General features: G+C 46.6%; 1 protein-coding gene across 2 annotated transcripts in view; it reads right to left on the bottom strand.

The window, feature by feature from the left end:
• Positions 1–11,916, bottom strand: part of LOC147891449 (uncharacterized) — a 122,302-nt gene extending 110,386 nt beyond the window's left edge. Inside the window, exons 1-2 of one of the 2 annotated variants that reach the window (XM_087389893.1) lie at positions 11,482–11,916; positions 11,306–11,397 (exon numbers count right to left, since the gene is read on the bottom strand). In XM_087389893.1, coding sequence (XP_087246019.1) covers positions 11,306–11,397; positions 11,482–11,797 — 408 coding nt within the window. In that variant the 5' untranslated portion in view covers positions 11,798–11,916. The remainder of the gene's footprint in view (positions 1–11,305; positions 11,398–11,481) is intronic. The other variant, XM_087389892.1, reaches the window with a different exon arrangement.
• Positions 11,917–12,280: the final 364 nt, after the last annotated feature.

The following is a 12,280-nucleotide window of genomic DNA, read 5'->3' on the forward strand; positions in this document are numbered from 1 at the left end:
TGAGGTGGAAAGAAAGAGAGGGGACAGAGACTACCAGGTCGGAAGGGGGGGAGGATAACACCTGGACGAGTGGGCGGGGGCGGGAGGATTGGGGCGAGGGAGGGGGGAGGCAACCTCTCCTAACGCGGAGGGAGAAGCTACGGATGCGGCCAGTGCCAATCTCTGGGATCAGGCTTGAGTCTCCTCCTCTCGACCACCAAAGTGAGTCTGTCGACTTGTCGAGTGAGGTCCCGCGCTCCTCCTGCGCCCTGCTGAGTGGCTGTCTGTGTGCCCTCGAACCCTTCCCCAACAGGCTCTACCGAGGGGGTGGACTCCTCCTCCATGGTCTGATCTCCTTGAGACTGAGAGGCTGCTTCACACTCAGCTTTCGCCTTCGCTTTAAGGTGGGCTCTCCTTTGTCGGATATTTAGAGTCTTTTTGAAAGGTTTCTTCTTATGCTCCACTTTTGTCCATTCCCCACTAGAGGGCTCCACCCAGGGAGTCTGAAACTGCTGCTTCTACCTGCGCAAGTGACTCGATCTATCCTCCTACGGCTTTGGCTGGCAAACCTGCGACTAAGGGGATCATCTCTGACCTTGAGAACAATCCCTAGCTAGGTGTCCATGCTATCTGTTACGAAGGCATTGACCTCAAAGGTGTCCATGCTCTCTACAACTGAGGCACTGACCCGCTAATCCTGAGATCTCAATCATGTGACATAGCTCCCCTCATCTGTCACCACTAATGCAGCTGACTCCAAGGGGGACTCCAATACCGTGCCAAAAGCTATGCCAATGGAAGGAAGATTGAGCCTGTATCCCTGGGAAGTCCTGAAAAACGAAGCGTGACCAAAAAGCGAGGTGGGACGAGTCCATGTCCTATACCGTAAAGCCATGGTACCATGGGAAGAGGAAAACTAGGTGTGGGCCCAAATAGATGGGGCTCTGCTCAACTAGTTCATGGGTGGTGTTGGGTGAGCGCAGCTGGAGAGGGAACACTCCTCATCCATAGATGGTGACCTCATGGCCCTCTAATGCTAAACTCGCTTATAACCAGTCGTGGATCTAGCTCCTGGAAGGGGTGAGCCCTAGTATCCGGCCCACTACTACTTTGTGCGTAAGGGATTGAATTGCTTGCTTGACCTATTGTTTGTCCTCGGGAGAAAGAATAACCTTGACGGCTAGGGGGCTCATTTAAGCCCTTCTGGCCAAACTGAAGTTACCACCAGGTTCTTTTTCTTCCAGGTGTCAACAATTAACCCAAAGCTCCAAAAAGAAAGGAAAATGAAACCAGCCTTCACTAATCAAAGGGTGGTAGAATCTACTCTAACCACAGCATACATAGTAAATAATCAAGTTATTAATCACCACATATTAAATTGCAGGGAGCTAGAGCGCTCCTACTTAGAAACAGAGACACTGATTGGCCCCAAACACTCGCGCCCCTTGCGGTATTTCTTTAATATTCATATAAAGCCAAGAGGCCGATTACAAGGTCTCCTGAAAGCTGCACCACAAGCAAACCACTGCCCATAGACTTCCAATATCCTGCACACACTGCAATTCCTGCTCAACTTTATATGGCGAATATGGATCCAATCACTAGGCAATCATGCACTCTTCCTTCCGACCAAGCGTGCAACAGAACCCAAAGGCATAAGCTATCTCTCTGCCCACTGCACCTGCACAACCAAGTGCCCAATCAGCCAAACATGGCTAAACAGCTACAGAAAAGCCAAAGACAGCGCAACTCTGGCGCAACCAACCAGGAAAAAACGTCACTATCTGTAGTCACCCTGGCCAGTGCCCACATCATAAATCAGCCTTCCTCTACCTGGGAACAATACCAAACTCAATAACCAGCCAGCAACAAGTCCGAAAACGGCAAGGGCAGGCAAAGACCAGCCTTCCTCTACCCAGAATCCACAGGAATCAGGTCGTTTGAACTGGAAAACCCTGAATCTAGCGAAGAACAGATGATTCAGCCCTGGCGCAGCCCAAAGGTAGCTCCAAAATAGGTCGTCCCACTTGGAAAACGTCCCGAAACCAACAGCAACTGACAGGAATCAGCCAGAAAGCATTTTGCCCCACTTTCTGCAGTTTGTTTGCAGTTCGGGAAGCAGCAAGTTGGATCGCCACTCCTTCTGGAGCCTAGAAATCAGTGAAAACAGCCTGTAGAAGAAATTGCCACACTTTACGCGTCTAGAAACAGCAAAAACCAGCCTGTGGAGTAATCGCAATTCTTCCTGCTTAGCTTCCGGCAGCAGAAACAGCATCCAATCAGGTAGCCCACCAGCCTGGAGGTCACCCACAGCAACATAAGACCAAGACTCAGCCAAAAAAAAAGGTTGCTCAGCTCCAAAATCCTGCTAGGCAAAATTGCGATGGATTTTCTCTCTCTTCCTAGCCTGATTTTGGGCTCCTGCATGCCAAACAAGTGTCTTGTGCTGATTTTGGAGTCTCGAACTAAAAATAGCAAATTTTAATTGCACCACTCTTTTGTCCCTCTGTTGCACACACTAATCCTAGGAATAAATTGCCTAGTAATTGGCCTGCACATTCGCAATTTCCAAGGGCCCACTTGGAAATTTTAATTCCCCAAGTCCCGCACGCATGGCCAGACTTTCGTGCCCCAGAGGCCCAAGGCAGTCACACACAAATAACGGGAGTTGCAAATCAAAATTCCCATAAATTCGTGTCCTTGAGATAGAAAAAGCCACGCTGGCGCGTCAGACGGTTTGATGCTCAGGCTGAGAACTGAGCAAGACTCGAGCCATGTGCAAGCAGCCCGGAATGTCACGACACCTCTAGGCTTCTGAAGAAGCGGACAACGCTCAAGTCCTATTCCGGGGGGCTCAGAAAGAGACCCTCGAGGCTCAGCCCAGCCCCAACACAAGCGGCTGGTCTGCCTAACTACAGCTGTTCCAGGCAGAGGCAAAAAAGCCAAGAAAGAAAAGAAAGAAAGAAAGTCTATTAAAGTCTTCGGAAGACCGATGGGTCTATGAGACTGTGAAAATCCTGATACAACGAGCTATGGTAGTGGAGCTACTAAACGAGCGTCCATACCAATGCAAAATGCAAAAAATGCAAAAATGAAGAATGGCAATACTAAGTCCTAAGTACAACACATAGTCATGTCGATGGTCGACTATATATCAATCTCAGCATCATCATCCCCAGCAACAGCAAGATATCAGGATGGATGAGGCAGTGGAGGCATGAAGTCGGCAATAGAGTGTTGTCGGCCACTCAGAGGTGCCGTCCTGGCACGTCTCCTGGTCGTAGCTCTGCATCTAACCAGGGCTACTGTGACCCCCGTCGGTCGGGCTCCGACTCTAAACAAGGAGGGGATGTCTCCAAGTGTGATCTGTGTGTCGACCCTCTGTCTGAGCTGTCGGGTCACGGTCATGTCGAGGCCTCGTCTCGTTGGGGTCCATGTGATCTAGCTGAAAGAACTCCGTGAAAGAGCTCTGAGAGGGATCAACCGAGGAAGAAGTCTACTCCTGTCTCCGTGCTCGGAGTATCCTCTCGCGGTGTCTAAGTGCCTCATGAATGAAACCTGCCAAACACCGCTCGTCTGGGTAGGAGAGGAAATGGGCTAAAATCCCATAACTATCTCTGAAGAGGCAGTGGAAACGTCCTCGGATCTCATAGTACATAGGACACCTGAAGATGAAATGCTCCTCTGTCTCAACCTCCTGTATGTCACATAGTGTGCATATGCGCCGCTCCCTGGGTAGTCGCTCTTCTCTACCGCTCTCGATGCGAAGTCTGTGTGAAGAGACCCGGAACTGCCCAAGAGAGATCCTCATCGAGTGGGGTAGGTGAATCTGTGTGTATCCTAGTGGGTCAATGAAACCATCCGCTGTGATATGTAAGAAGTGATCTCTATAGAAGCTAAGCTTCACTAGGAGTTCACTCGGTTCCAACCAGGTCCGAAAAGTGTGTAGCTATAGTAGATCCTCACGGATATCTTGGTTGACCTCATGTGATAAGAGGGGAGAGAACGGAGCTTCCATGCTATACTGGAAGGGAGGTAGTCTATCCATGTGGAGCCCCAGTCGCTCAAACCATCTCTCTGTACGTGCATACTAGCACCTCTGATCTCCTCCTGCTGCAAGTGCCATAGAAGAGGATAGAGCTATCCATGGTAGCCTGCTACGCCCCGAGGTATAATCCCCATATTCCCTAACTCGATACAGATATGTGATGACTTGAAATGCAGCATCTAGCTGTAAAGGGGGTGACCCAAACTCAGCCTGAATGATCTGGTGAGGAACGGATGACTTACCACGAAACATCCGTGATAGCATGAGAACCTGTAGCCGCTCCACACGGGCCCACTCTGTATCCGACAAGTCTAGCCCCCAACAAGGGCTGCCGTACATCCCCGCTGGGCGAGCCAAGGAGTCAAAAAGCAACCCCTTGGTGCGTGGATCCTGAAAGTGTGAGCGGAAGCACTGCCTCTCTAGCCTGGCCAATGAGGCATACCCTCTACTCAAGCGTGCCTGCATCGCGGGTCTCATAGTGAAGCTCGGTCCGGAGAAGATAACCCCGGCAAGGGGGAGCGGAGAAGTGCCCCACAGGAAAGAGGGCGGTGAAGAAAGGAAGGGGAGCAGGGGAGCTGGAAAAGAAGAGGCATGGAAGAGAGCGTGCGGGAAGGAGGAGGAGGAAGGGGCAGGGGTGGCAGCGGCCTGCACGTGCGGGGGCGGGAGAAGGCCGGGTGGGGGTGAAGCGGGGGCGGTGAAGCGGGGGCGGAGGAGACGGAGAAGAAAGGGGTGGAGGATGAGGCATGGGGGAGGCAGAGAAGAAGCGGAGGAGGAGGAGGAGAAGGCGCGGAGGAGGGAGAGAATGCACGGGGGGGCAGCAGAGAAGGCGCGCTGCGGGTGCGGAAAGGCGGAGCAGGGGGGGGTATCTAGGTTTGTTCCATCACCTTGCATATAGGTGTTTCTCCAAAGCATTGTCTGGAGCAGTGTGTTGTTCTTGCAAGCTGTCATAACAGCCCTCTTTCTCTTGCTATCAATTTCATGTCCATCATTTGGGCTTGCTATATTCATCCCGACAGCACCCTTTGGCATTTTCAACTGCAACAACCTGACAATGTTGTCCGGGGTGTGAAGGCATCATCAATGGCACTGAGGCATCACTAGGGAGGGAAGGACTATACTGATTCCTAGTCATCCTGCGAATGAAAGGCATCGCATGGCTGGGCTGCATCACAGGCATGGGCATTTTGCATTCTCCTTGAATGCTATGTGTCCATTTCCATGTGCTTTCCTAGCCCTTTTCACACACTTGTTGGCATCATTGGACAAGCATAGTTGACTGCGCTCTCGTATATTTATTTCCCCTTTGTGACACTTCATTCACTTGCATCATTCCCCATTACAGTCAAAAACTCAATATGTAAAGTAGAACCACTGTCATATATATCCCAACTTTGCAGGGTGATTCTTGCTTGCATTGCATTAAGATAGAGTGTATGAAGGCTTGGAGACGCCCTGAAATCTGTGGCATGACAATCTTCTCGATAAGCCCAAGGAAGAAAACGCTTGATGTAACGAATCCAATGTAATGTGGTACAACAATTTGAGCATGGTAACTAAAAGGATTCCATTGGGCTGTGCATTGCTCAAGTTGCTTTTGAAGGTGCTCCAAGCTGTTTGCATGCTGCTCTAGGCCATGAGCCACTTCGAGGATTGACTGCTGTCAGTGCTTGACTGTCTCAAAGCGTTGTGGCATCCCAAGCATATTAAGCACCCTCTTAAATGAACTCACAATGCCTTTGTGCATCCATTGAGGACAAAGAGGCTGTTTATGTGGCAGTGGCTGCCTGCACAACTGAGCTGTTGTCTACCTGTGCGGCACCAGCTACTGATTCTGGTCTTCTGTCCCATCTAGACCACTGCATGTATCTCAAAATGGAACCATTCCACATGATGGGTTGTCTCTCAATCTCATCCTGAGTCGGGGGAGTGTGTGAGAAAGCATCTAATCTTACACCATGCTCTTACAATCGCTACTAGAGAGAGGAGATGAGGAGAGTCTAGTGTCAACATCTGTGAAAATCCATCTGGTGTGCAGCGGTCAAAGGAAGTGCATGTTCGAATCTAGTGAATGATGAACTCCTTCCAAGGCTGGTTTCCTGGTAGGAATGCTCTGATGACTAGATTACCAGGTAGGAATGCTCCTAATCAATAATATTCAGTCCACCATTGTAAGCAGATGTGATAAGTGTATTCCACGCTACCTTGGCTCCAGTATTAACCATACCATCACCTCCTGACAAAAGGTAATTCTTGATCAATCTCCTAAGCTGCCCGGTATGAGGATGAGTTTCACATTGGTGATGCTAGCTTGTGGTACTCTAGGAGACAAAGAGGGACTATTCATGCCAGGATAGATAGATTTTAAGTGGATGATTGGGCTCCCCATAGGGGAGGCATTACATTTATTTCAGCTGGTACCACCACCTCAGACCACCTTCAAATCGTCCTACTTATCGAGGACCTCATTTGGATGACCTCTTCCAAAGTGACGATTCTAGACTCTCTTTATACAGATCATGACAGTGCTCTGAATCTATGGAGGATTCAGGACTTCAAGAATGCCCCATTTCTGCACTCCAGCTTATTAGTGATCTCACTACTTCCTAGAGACTTCTGCAAAGAAGCACTCTTTCAGGCCCTCGAGACCTGCTGCCTGGCAGCAGGAGCCTCCCACAAATCCATAGGCTTTTGGATTAGTGATGTAGACACACCGGCCCGGGGAAAGGAACTTGGCTTTACTTGGATTGAGAGAGGCCCTACAGCTAGATACATAGGCTGCCACCTTTTCCTTCTTCACCATGTGATAAAGCGGCTCGCTCCTTCTGCCCTTCAGGGATTCCCACAGTTGAAAACCATACGCTGGATTCAATTCATAATTACAGTGTTTGGTTTGGAAAACCAACCTTGGGTAATAACAGACTTGAACCGCTGACTCTCTTAATGTAAACGAGGCACTCTACCAACTGAGCTAATTACCCACTGCAGGGGTCTAACAGCCCTCCCTTTCCTTCTACGGTGCCTACCAGCCCGTACCGAGCCCCTCTGGCAAGGTCCTCTCGTGCCCCCCGCCCTATTGCTTGGAATTGTCAGATCATCATAACTATCAAAGAGCATACCATGAGTGGTGCGTTTCTCGATAGGTGTTTGTCCATTGATCGCTCGACACTTCATCTTACTACATATCCTTACTGGACATTCATCACTTTGTGCCCCAAGTCGCTGCGCCAGTGAAGTGCATCCATCCCTCGGCCTTTTAGTTAAAGCGACGTGGTGGATAAGTGGCCTACAACTTATCAAGAGCCGATTAGAGGACACAGGAATCCTGATTATAGGAGTATACAACTTATCTGTAAACAAGTATCAACTTATCAAGGACTCTTTTAGATCCAATTATTATAATGGATAATTTGATAAGACTTATAATAAGCCAGTAAAGTAATTATAATAACAGGAGTCCTAAAAATAAGTCTTACTATAAGAATTACGATAAGACCTATAATAAGCAAGTAAAGTTATTATAATAACAGGAGTCCTGATAATAAGTCTTACTATCTAATTATTATTATTTTACCCAACAACTAGCTCTAGTCCCTGAGTCTATCAACGAGTTCTACTACCTCAGATTGGCCTTTGAGGGCTTTGATTGTCAACTAGTTACTTTTGGCTTTCATTTTGGTTTAAAAAAATTTGTCGGGCATTCTCATGTTCTTACATCCATGGCTAGCACTGTCCTCTTCTATGGCACTTGCAGCAGGGGGAGACCAGAGGTGCTGGTATGCACGCACAGAGAGATGGTTTGAAAGACTGGGGCTCCACATGGACAGACTACCTCCATTCCAGTACAGCATGGATGCTCCGTTTTCTCCCCTTCTATCACACGAGGTCAACCAGGTTATCCGTGAGGATCTATTACAGCTACACACATTCCGAACCTGGTTGGGCCCGAGAGATCTTCCAGTGAAGCTAGGCTTCTACGAAGATCACTTCTTACATATCACAAAGGAGACTTTCATTGACCCACCAGGGTACACTCAGATTTACTTACCCCACTCACTGAGGATCCCACTTGCGCAGTTTCGAGTCTCTTCACATGGACTTCGTATCGAGAGCAGCAAAACAGAGCGACTACCCAAGGAGAGGCGCATATGCACTTTGTGTGACATGCAGGAGGTTGAGACAGAGGAGCATTTGATCTTCAAGTGTCCTATTTACTATGAGATCCGCGGACGTTTCCACTGCCTCTTCAGAGACAGCTATGGGGTTTTGGCCCGATTCATCTCCTACCCAGACAAGCAATGTTTGGCAGGTTCCGTTCATGAGGCACTCAGACACCACGAGAGGATACTTCGAGCACAGAGACAGGAGTAGACTTTTTCCTTGGCTGATCCCTCTCAGAGCTCTATCACAGAGTTTTTCCAGCCAGATCACATGGACACCCACGGGACGAGGCCTCGACATGACCATGACCCAGAGCCTGTGACCTGACAGCTCAGACAGAGGGTTGACACACATATCACACTTGGGGACATCTCCTCCATGTTTAGAGTCGTGGGCCTCGCCCGACGGAGGTCATAGTTACCTTGGTTAGACACAAAGCTATGACCAAGAGACATGCCAAGGCTGCACCTTTGAGTGGCCGACAGCACTCTATCGCCGATTTCATGCCCCCATTGCCTCATCCACCCTGATGTCTTGATGGTGATGATGATGATGAGATAGTCGACTACCGACATGACATGACTATGTTTTACTTAGGATTTAGTACTGACACTTTGCATTTTTTGAATTTGCATTGGTGTGGACCCTCATTTAGTAGCTCCACCACCACAGCTCGTTTGTACAGGTTTTTCACAATCTCATAGACCCATCGGTCTTCTGAAGACTTTTATAAACTTTCTTTCTTTCTTTCTTTCTCCCCAAGGGGAGGATACCACCTTGTTCGTCTCTTATTTATATAGATGTTCTACCATATATGCTATAGTCCATAAATTTGCACGAGGCAACCAATTACGCATCTCTCTCTCCTGAGATTAGGTGAATAGTAATAATTGATTCCATAATAATGACCTCTCCCTTTATCCTGGAAGCGGTAAAGAATTGAACAAAAGGTCAGAGAAGGGTTCATTATGGCTCACTTTCAGGCACAATTTGGTGAATCATAATGCGGGATGTAGCAGCTAGCAGGGGGAAAAAATTGCCCTCTTTTCCAAATATTTTGACCCAGATGTACCTTTTAAGACATACATCTTCACCACCTGCAGACTATACCCTTTTACCTGGGATTTGTCAAAGAGACGTACAACTTCTCCTTGTCTTAGCTTACTTGGGCTTTTCTTTTGACACCCATCTTTGGAGTAAGGCACTTACCAAACTTTGGGTTACTTGGGCTGGAATTCATGCGTTGTTGCCTCTCTAGATTATTACTTTGCTGCAAGAGTGAGAACAGGAATCTCTGCATCTATCCATCTCAATTTCTCTGGAATGAAGTCCCTGAGTTCTTGTTGCATTGAATTCTTACCAAAGTTTGTGTTACTTGAGCAGCCATTCTTCCTTGATATACCTTGCTTGCACTGGTGCTTCTCTAGAGTATTACATTGTTGAAAGAATGGGAATGTGAGCAAATGTAAATGTTTGGATAGTACCACGTTTTGTGCGTCAGAATTAAGTGGCTAGGCTCCGTTTGCCTGCTGAGTCAGAATTAAGTGGCCAGGCTATGTTTGCCATCAGTTGGCGTCCCTGATGATGTCTCTAGAGTTTTTTCTTTTCCCAATAAAAGGAAACTTCTATTAATGCGTGAAAAAACACCATACAAATCAGCTACCAAAAGGAGCTAACATGGTAATATAAGTGGAAACAAGCCGGCTGTCAGAATAGAAACCAACCTATGTCCGGAGATCTGTCTCTAGAGTTACTAAATTTAATAACTCAATGTTTCGTTTTATCTGTGTGACGTTGCTTGCTATGTTGCTGGTCAAGGCTAAAGCCGTTTTGCGTAATATGCATAAAATTACGTGGAAGGAATTAATCTCAGGGGTTTCGGGGGTTATAAGAAAGAGACCTACACCCAATCAATTCCACAAATATACACTGTCAATTCTGCAAATCATTAAAAAATCAATTAAATAAGCTAGGTCAATGTTAGAAACTCGCAAGTTGAAAAAGTTTACACACACAGACACACCCCCCTTTGTAAGACTAGAATAAGTCCAATCATACAAATTTAGATTTGTTGATGTTCTAAGGACAAAAAATCTACACAGAAAATAAAAGGGAAAAAGAAAGAGAAGAAAAAAGAGATAAATAAAAACTTTTATGAAAACAAAAGGAAGACATACTTAGCAAGCAAAGCAACACTTATGTCGTCATCAATGCCCAAGCATACGCAGCTATACTGGGTTTCTAAAGACCCCCGTAGTCTCTTGGGCAAACCCAGTGCTTACTAAAATACGTCAAATAAACAAAAGAGAAAGAAAACAAGAAAGGAAGAAGGAAGAAAGAAGGTGACTAAGCAAAAATAAACAAGCAAGTCAAGAAAGAAAAAACAATCTTCTAAAAAACTGGAATTAACTCTCTCTCTCTCTCTCTCTCCCTCTCTCTCTCTCTCTCTCTTATTTAAAACATAAAAAGCTAAATGGACCCTTTACACTTATGTATCGCTTCCTATGCATCGTTTCCTACAAAGAGGCAAAATTACATTCATAACTTAGAAAGCACAAGCATACTCAATCAAACTCTCTTTTGAAACTAAAAGACAAACAGGCTATTCAACTCCCCGCTTTTTGTTTTCAGCTTATGTTCAATCATTCTAAACATACCTAAGACTGATACACCATAGATAGAAGACTTCATATCTAAGATTGTGCATACTTTTTTCATTATTTTCCTTGGATTATACCTCTTGTGTAATAGTAAAGTGATCAAATTACTACATTGAGTGATAAAAGACTCCTTAGTTATACAAAGGCGGAAAAATCTATGGAATTGGAAAGAAATGATACCATATTTTGCCAAATCAGAAATGTTTGAGTCAATGTGAGGCATTTTTATAATGTGTAAACCACTATATTCAGGTTGTTCACGTTTATCGTAAATATCAACCCCTAATCCTATGGTAGATTGAGAAAGTCTGAGATCTAAGAAAACATAAGAATCCCCCTTGAAGTGCAGTTCAGTTCACAAGAGTCACGAGGATAGATTCCTTCTCCACAAGCACAAGCTGCTTTGTACATAAAGTCTTTAAAGTTTACACCAGACACTAGAAATCTTCAGTTTACTCACCTCTATTACGAGATAATCAAAGTTGTGCCTGCTGCTAATAACTTTTTGAATAGCCTCTTGAAAATTTCCGCTCACGTTGCAGCAAGCACAGCCTGCACAGCATTGAAAACTGACAAAGTGCTGAAGACTAAATTACTCAGCCCGTCAAAGATTCGTGTTGACTCTGCCTAGCTCACCGTTTACAAGGGAAACAGAAGGAAGGTTGAAAGACGAGTTGATGGAAGAAGAATTCAGCAGAAGCGAATCGATGTCAGTATCCCCGTACTCGTTCACAAGCACTGCTACACGGAGGTCTCCGCGATGATCAAGGATGTGTCGCACTAAAGTAGTTTTACCGCTTCCTAGAAAGCCAGTGACAAGTGTGCAGCGAAGGCGTCCGCCTCGGCCCTCTTTCTTGTCAAAAACGCGGTTCTCATAAGCGAGGCACATCTGATTACTGTCTGACGGGCATCCTGTGACTTCCATCTTCTCTGTACCAGATTCTTGGTGCATAGAATGAATCGGTTCAGCTGAATTTTGATGTCCTTAGTAAATTTGCCCGTGGAGACGCCGCGAGCCGAGAGAGAGAGAGCGAGCGCGCCCTCGCGCGAAATGATTGCAATGGATTATTAGCACTGCCCGGTACACTTTTGTTATTAACACTGCCTGGAAGGCAGCCCTCTAGGTACGCTTTTGTTAAAAAGTGTCCCACACACTTTGTTGCCACTTGGCCCTTCTATTTTGGTTCTCTCTCTCACACACTCACTCAGCAAATCATTCGAACTTTCCTATACACGGGCTTCCATCATAGGTGTTGCAAATTAATCATTTATTCATCTTGACAATTGTTTTCCTTTAATAGAACCAATTTGAAGGCAGTGCTCACGAGTACTTGTACTCACTTGTTTTGGTCGGACAAAAGGGGGGGGGGGGGGGGGGGAAACAAGGACACGTGGCAGCTTAGAGAACAAGAACTTGCCACATGTCTCTAAGGGA

Source organism: Dipteris shenzhenensis, chromosome 18 (assembly GCF_047967505.1).
Source record: "Dipteris shenzhenensis isolate YYH24624 ecotype China chromosome 18, Dip_SZ_1.0, whole genome shotgun sequence".
Lineage (NCBI taxonomy): Eukaryota > Viridiplantae > Streptophyta > Polypodiopsida > Gleicheniales > Dipteridaceae > Dipteris > Dipteris shenzhenensis.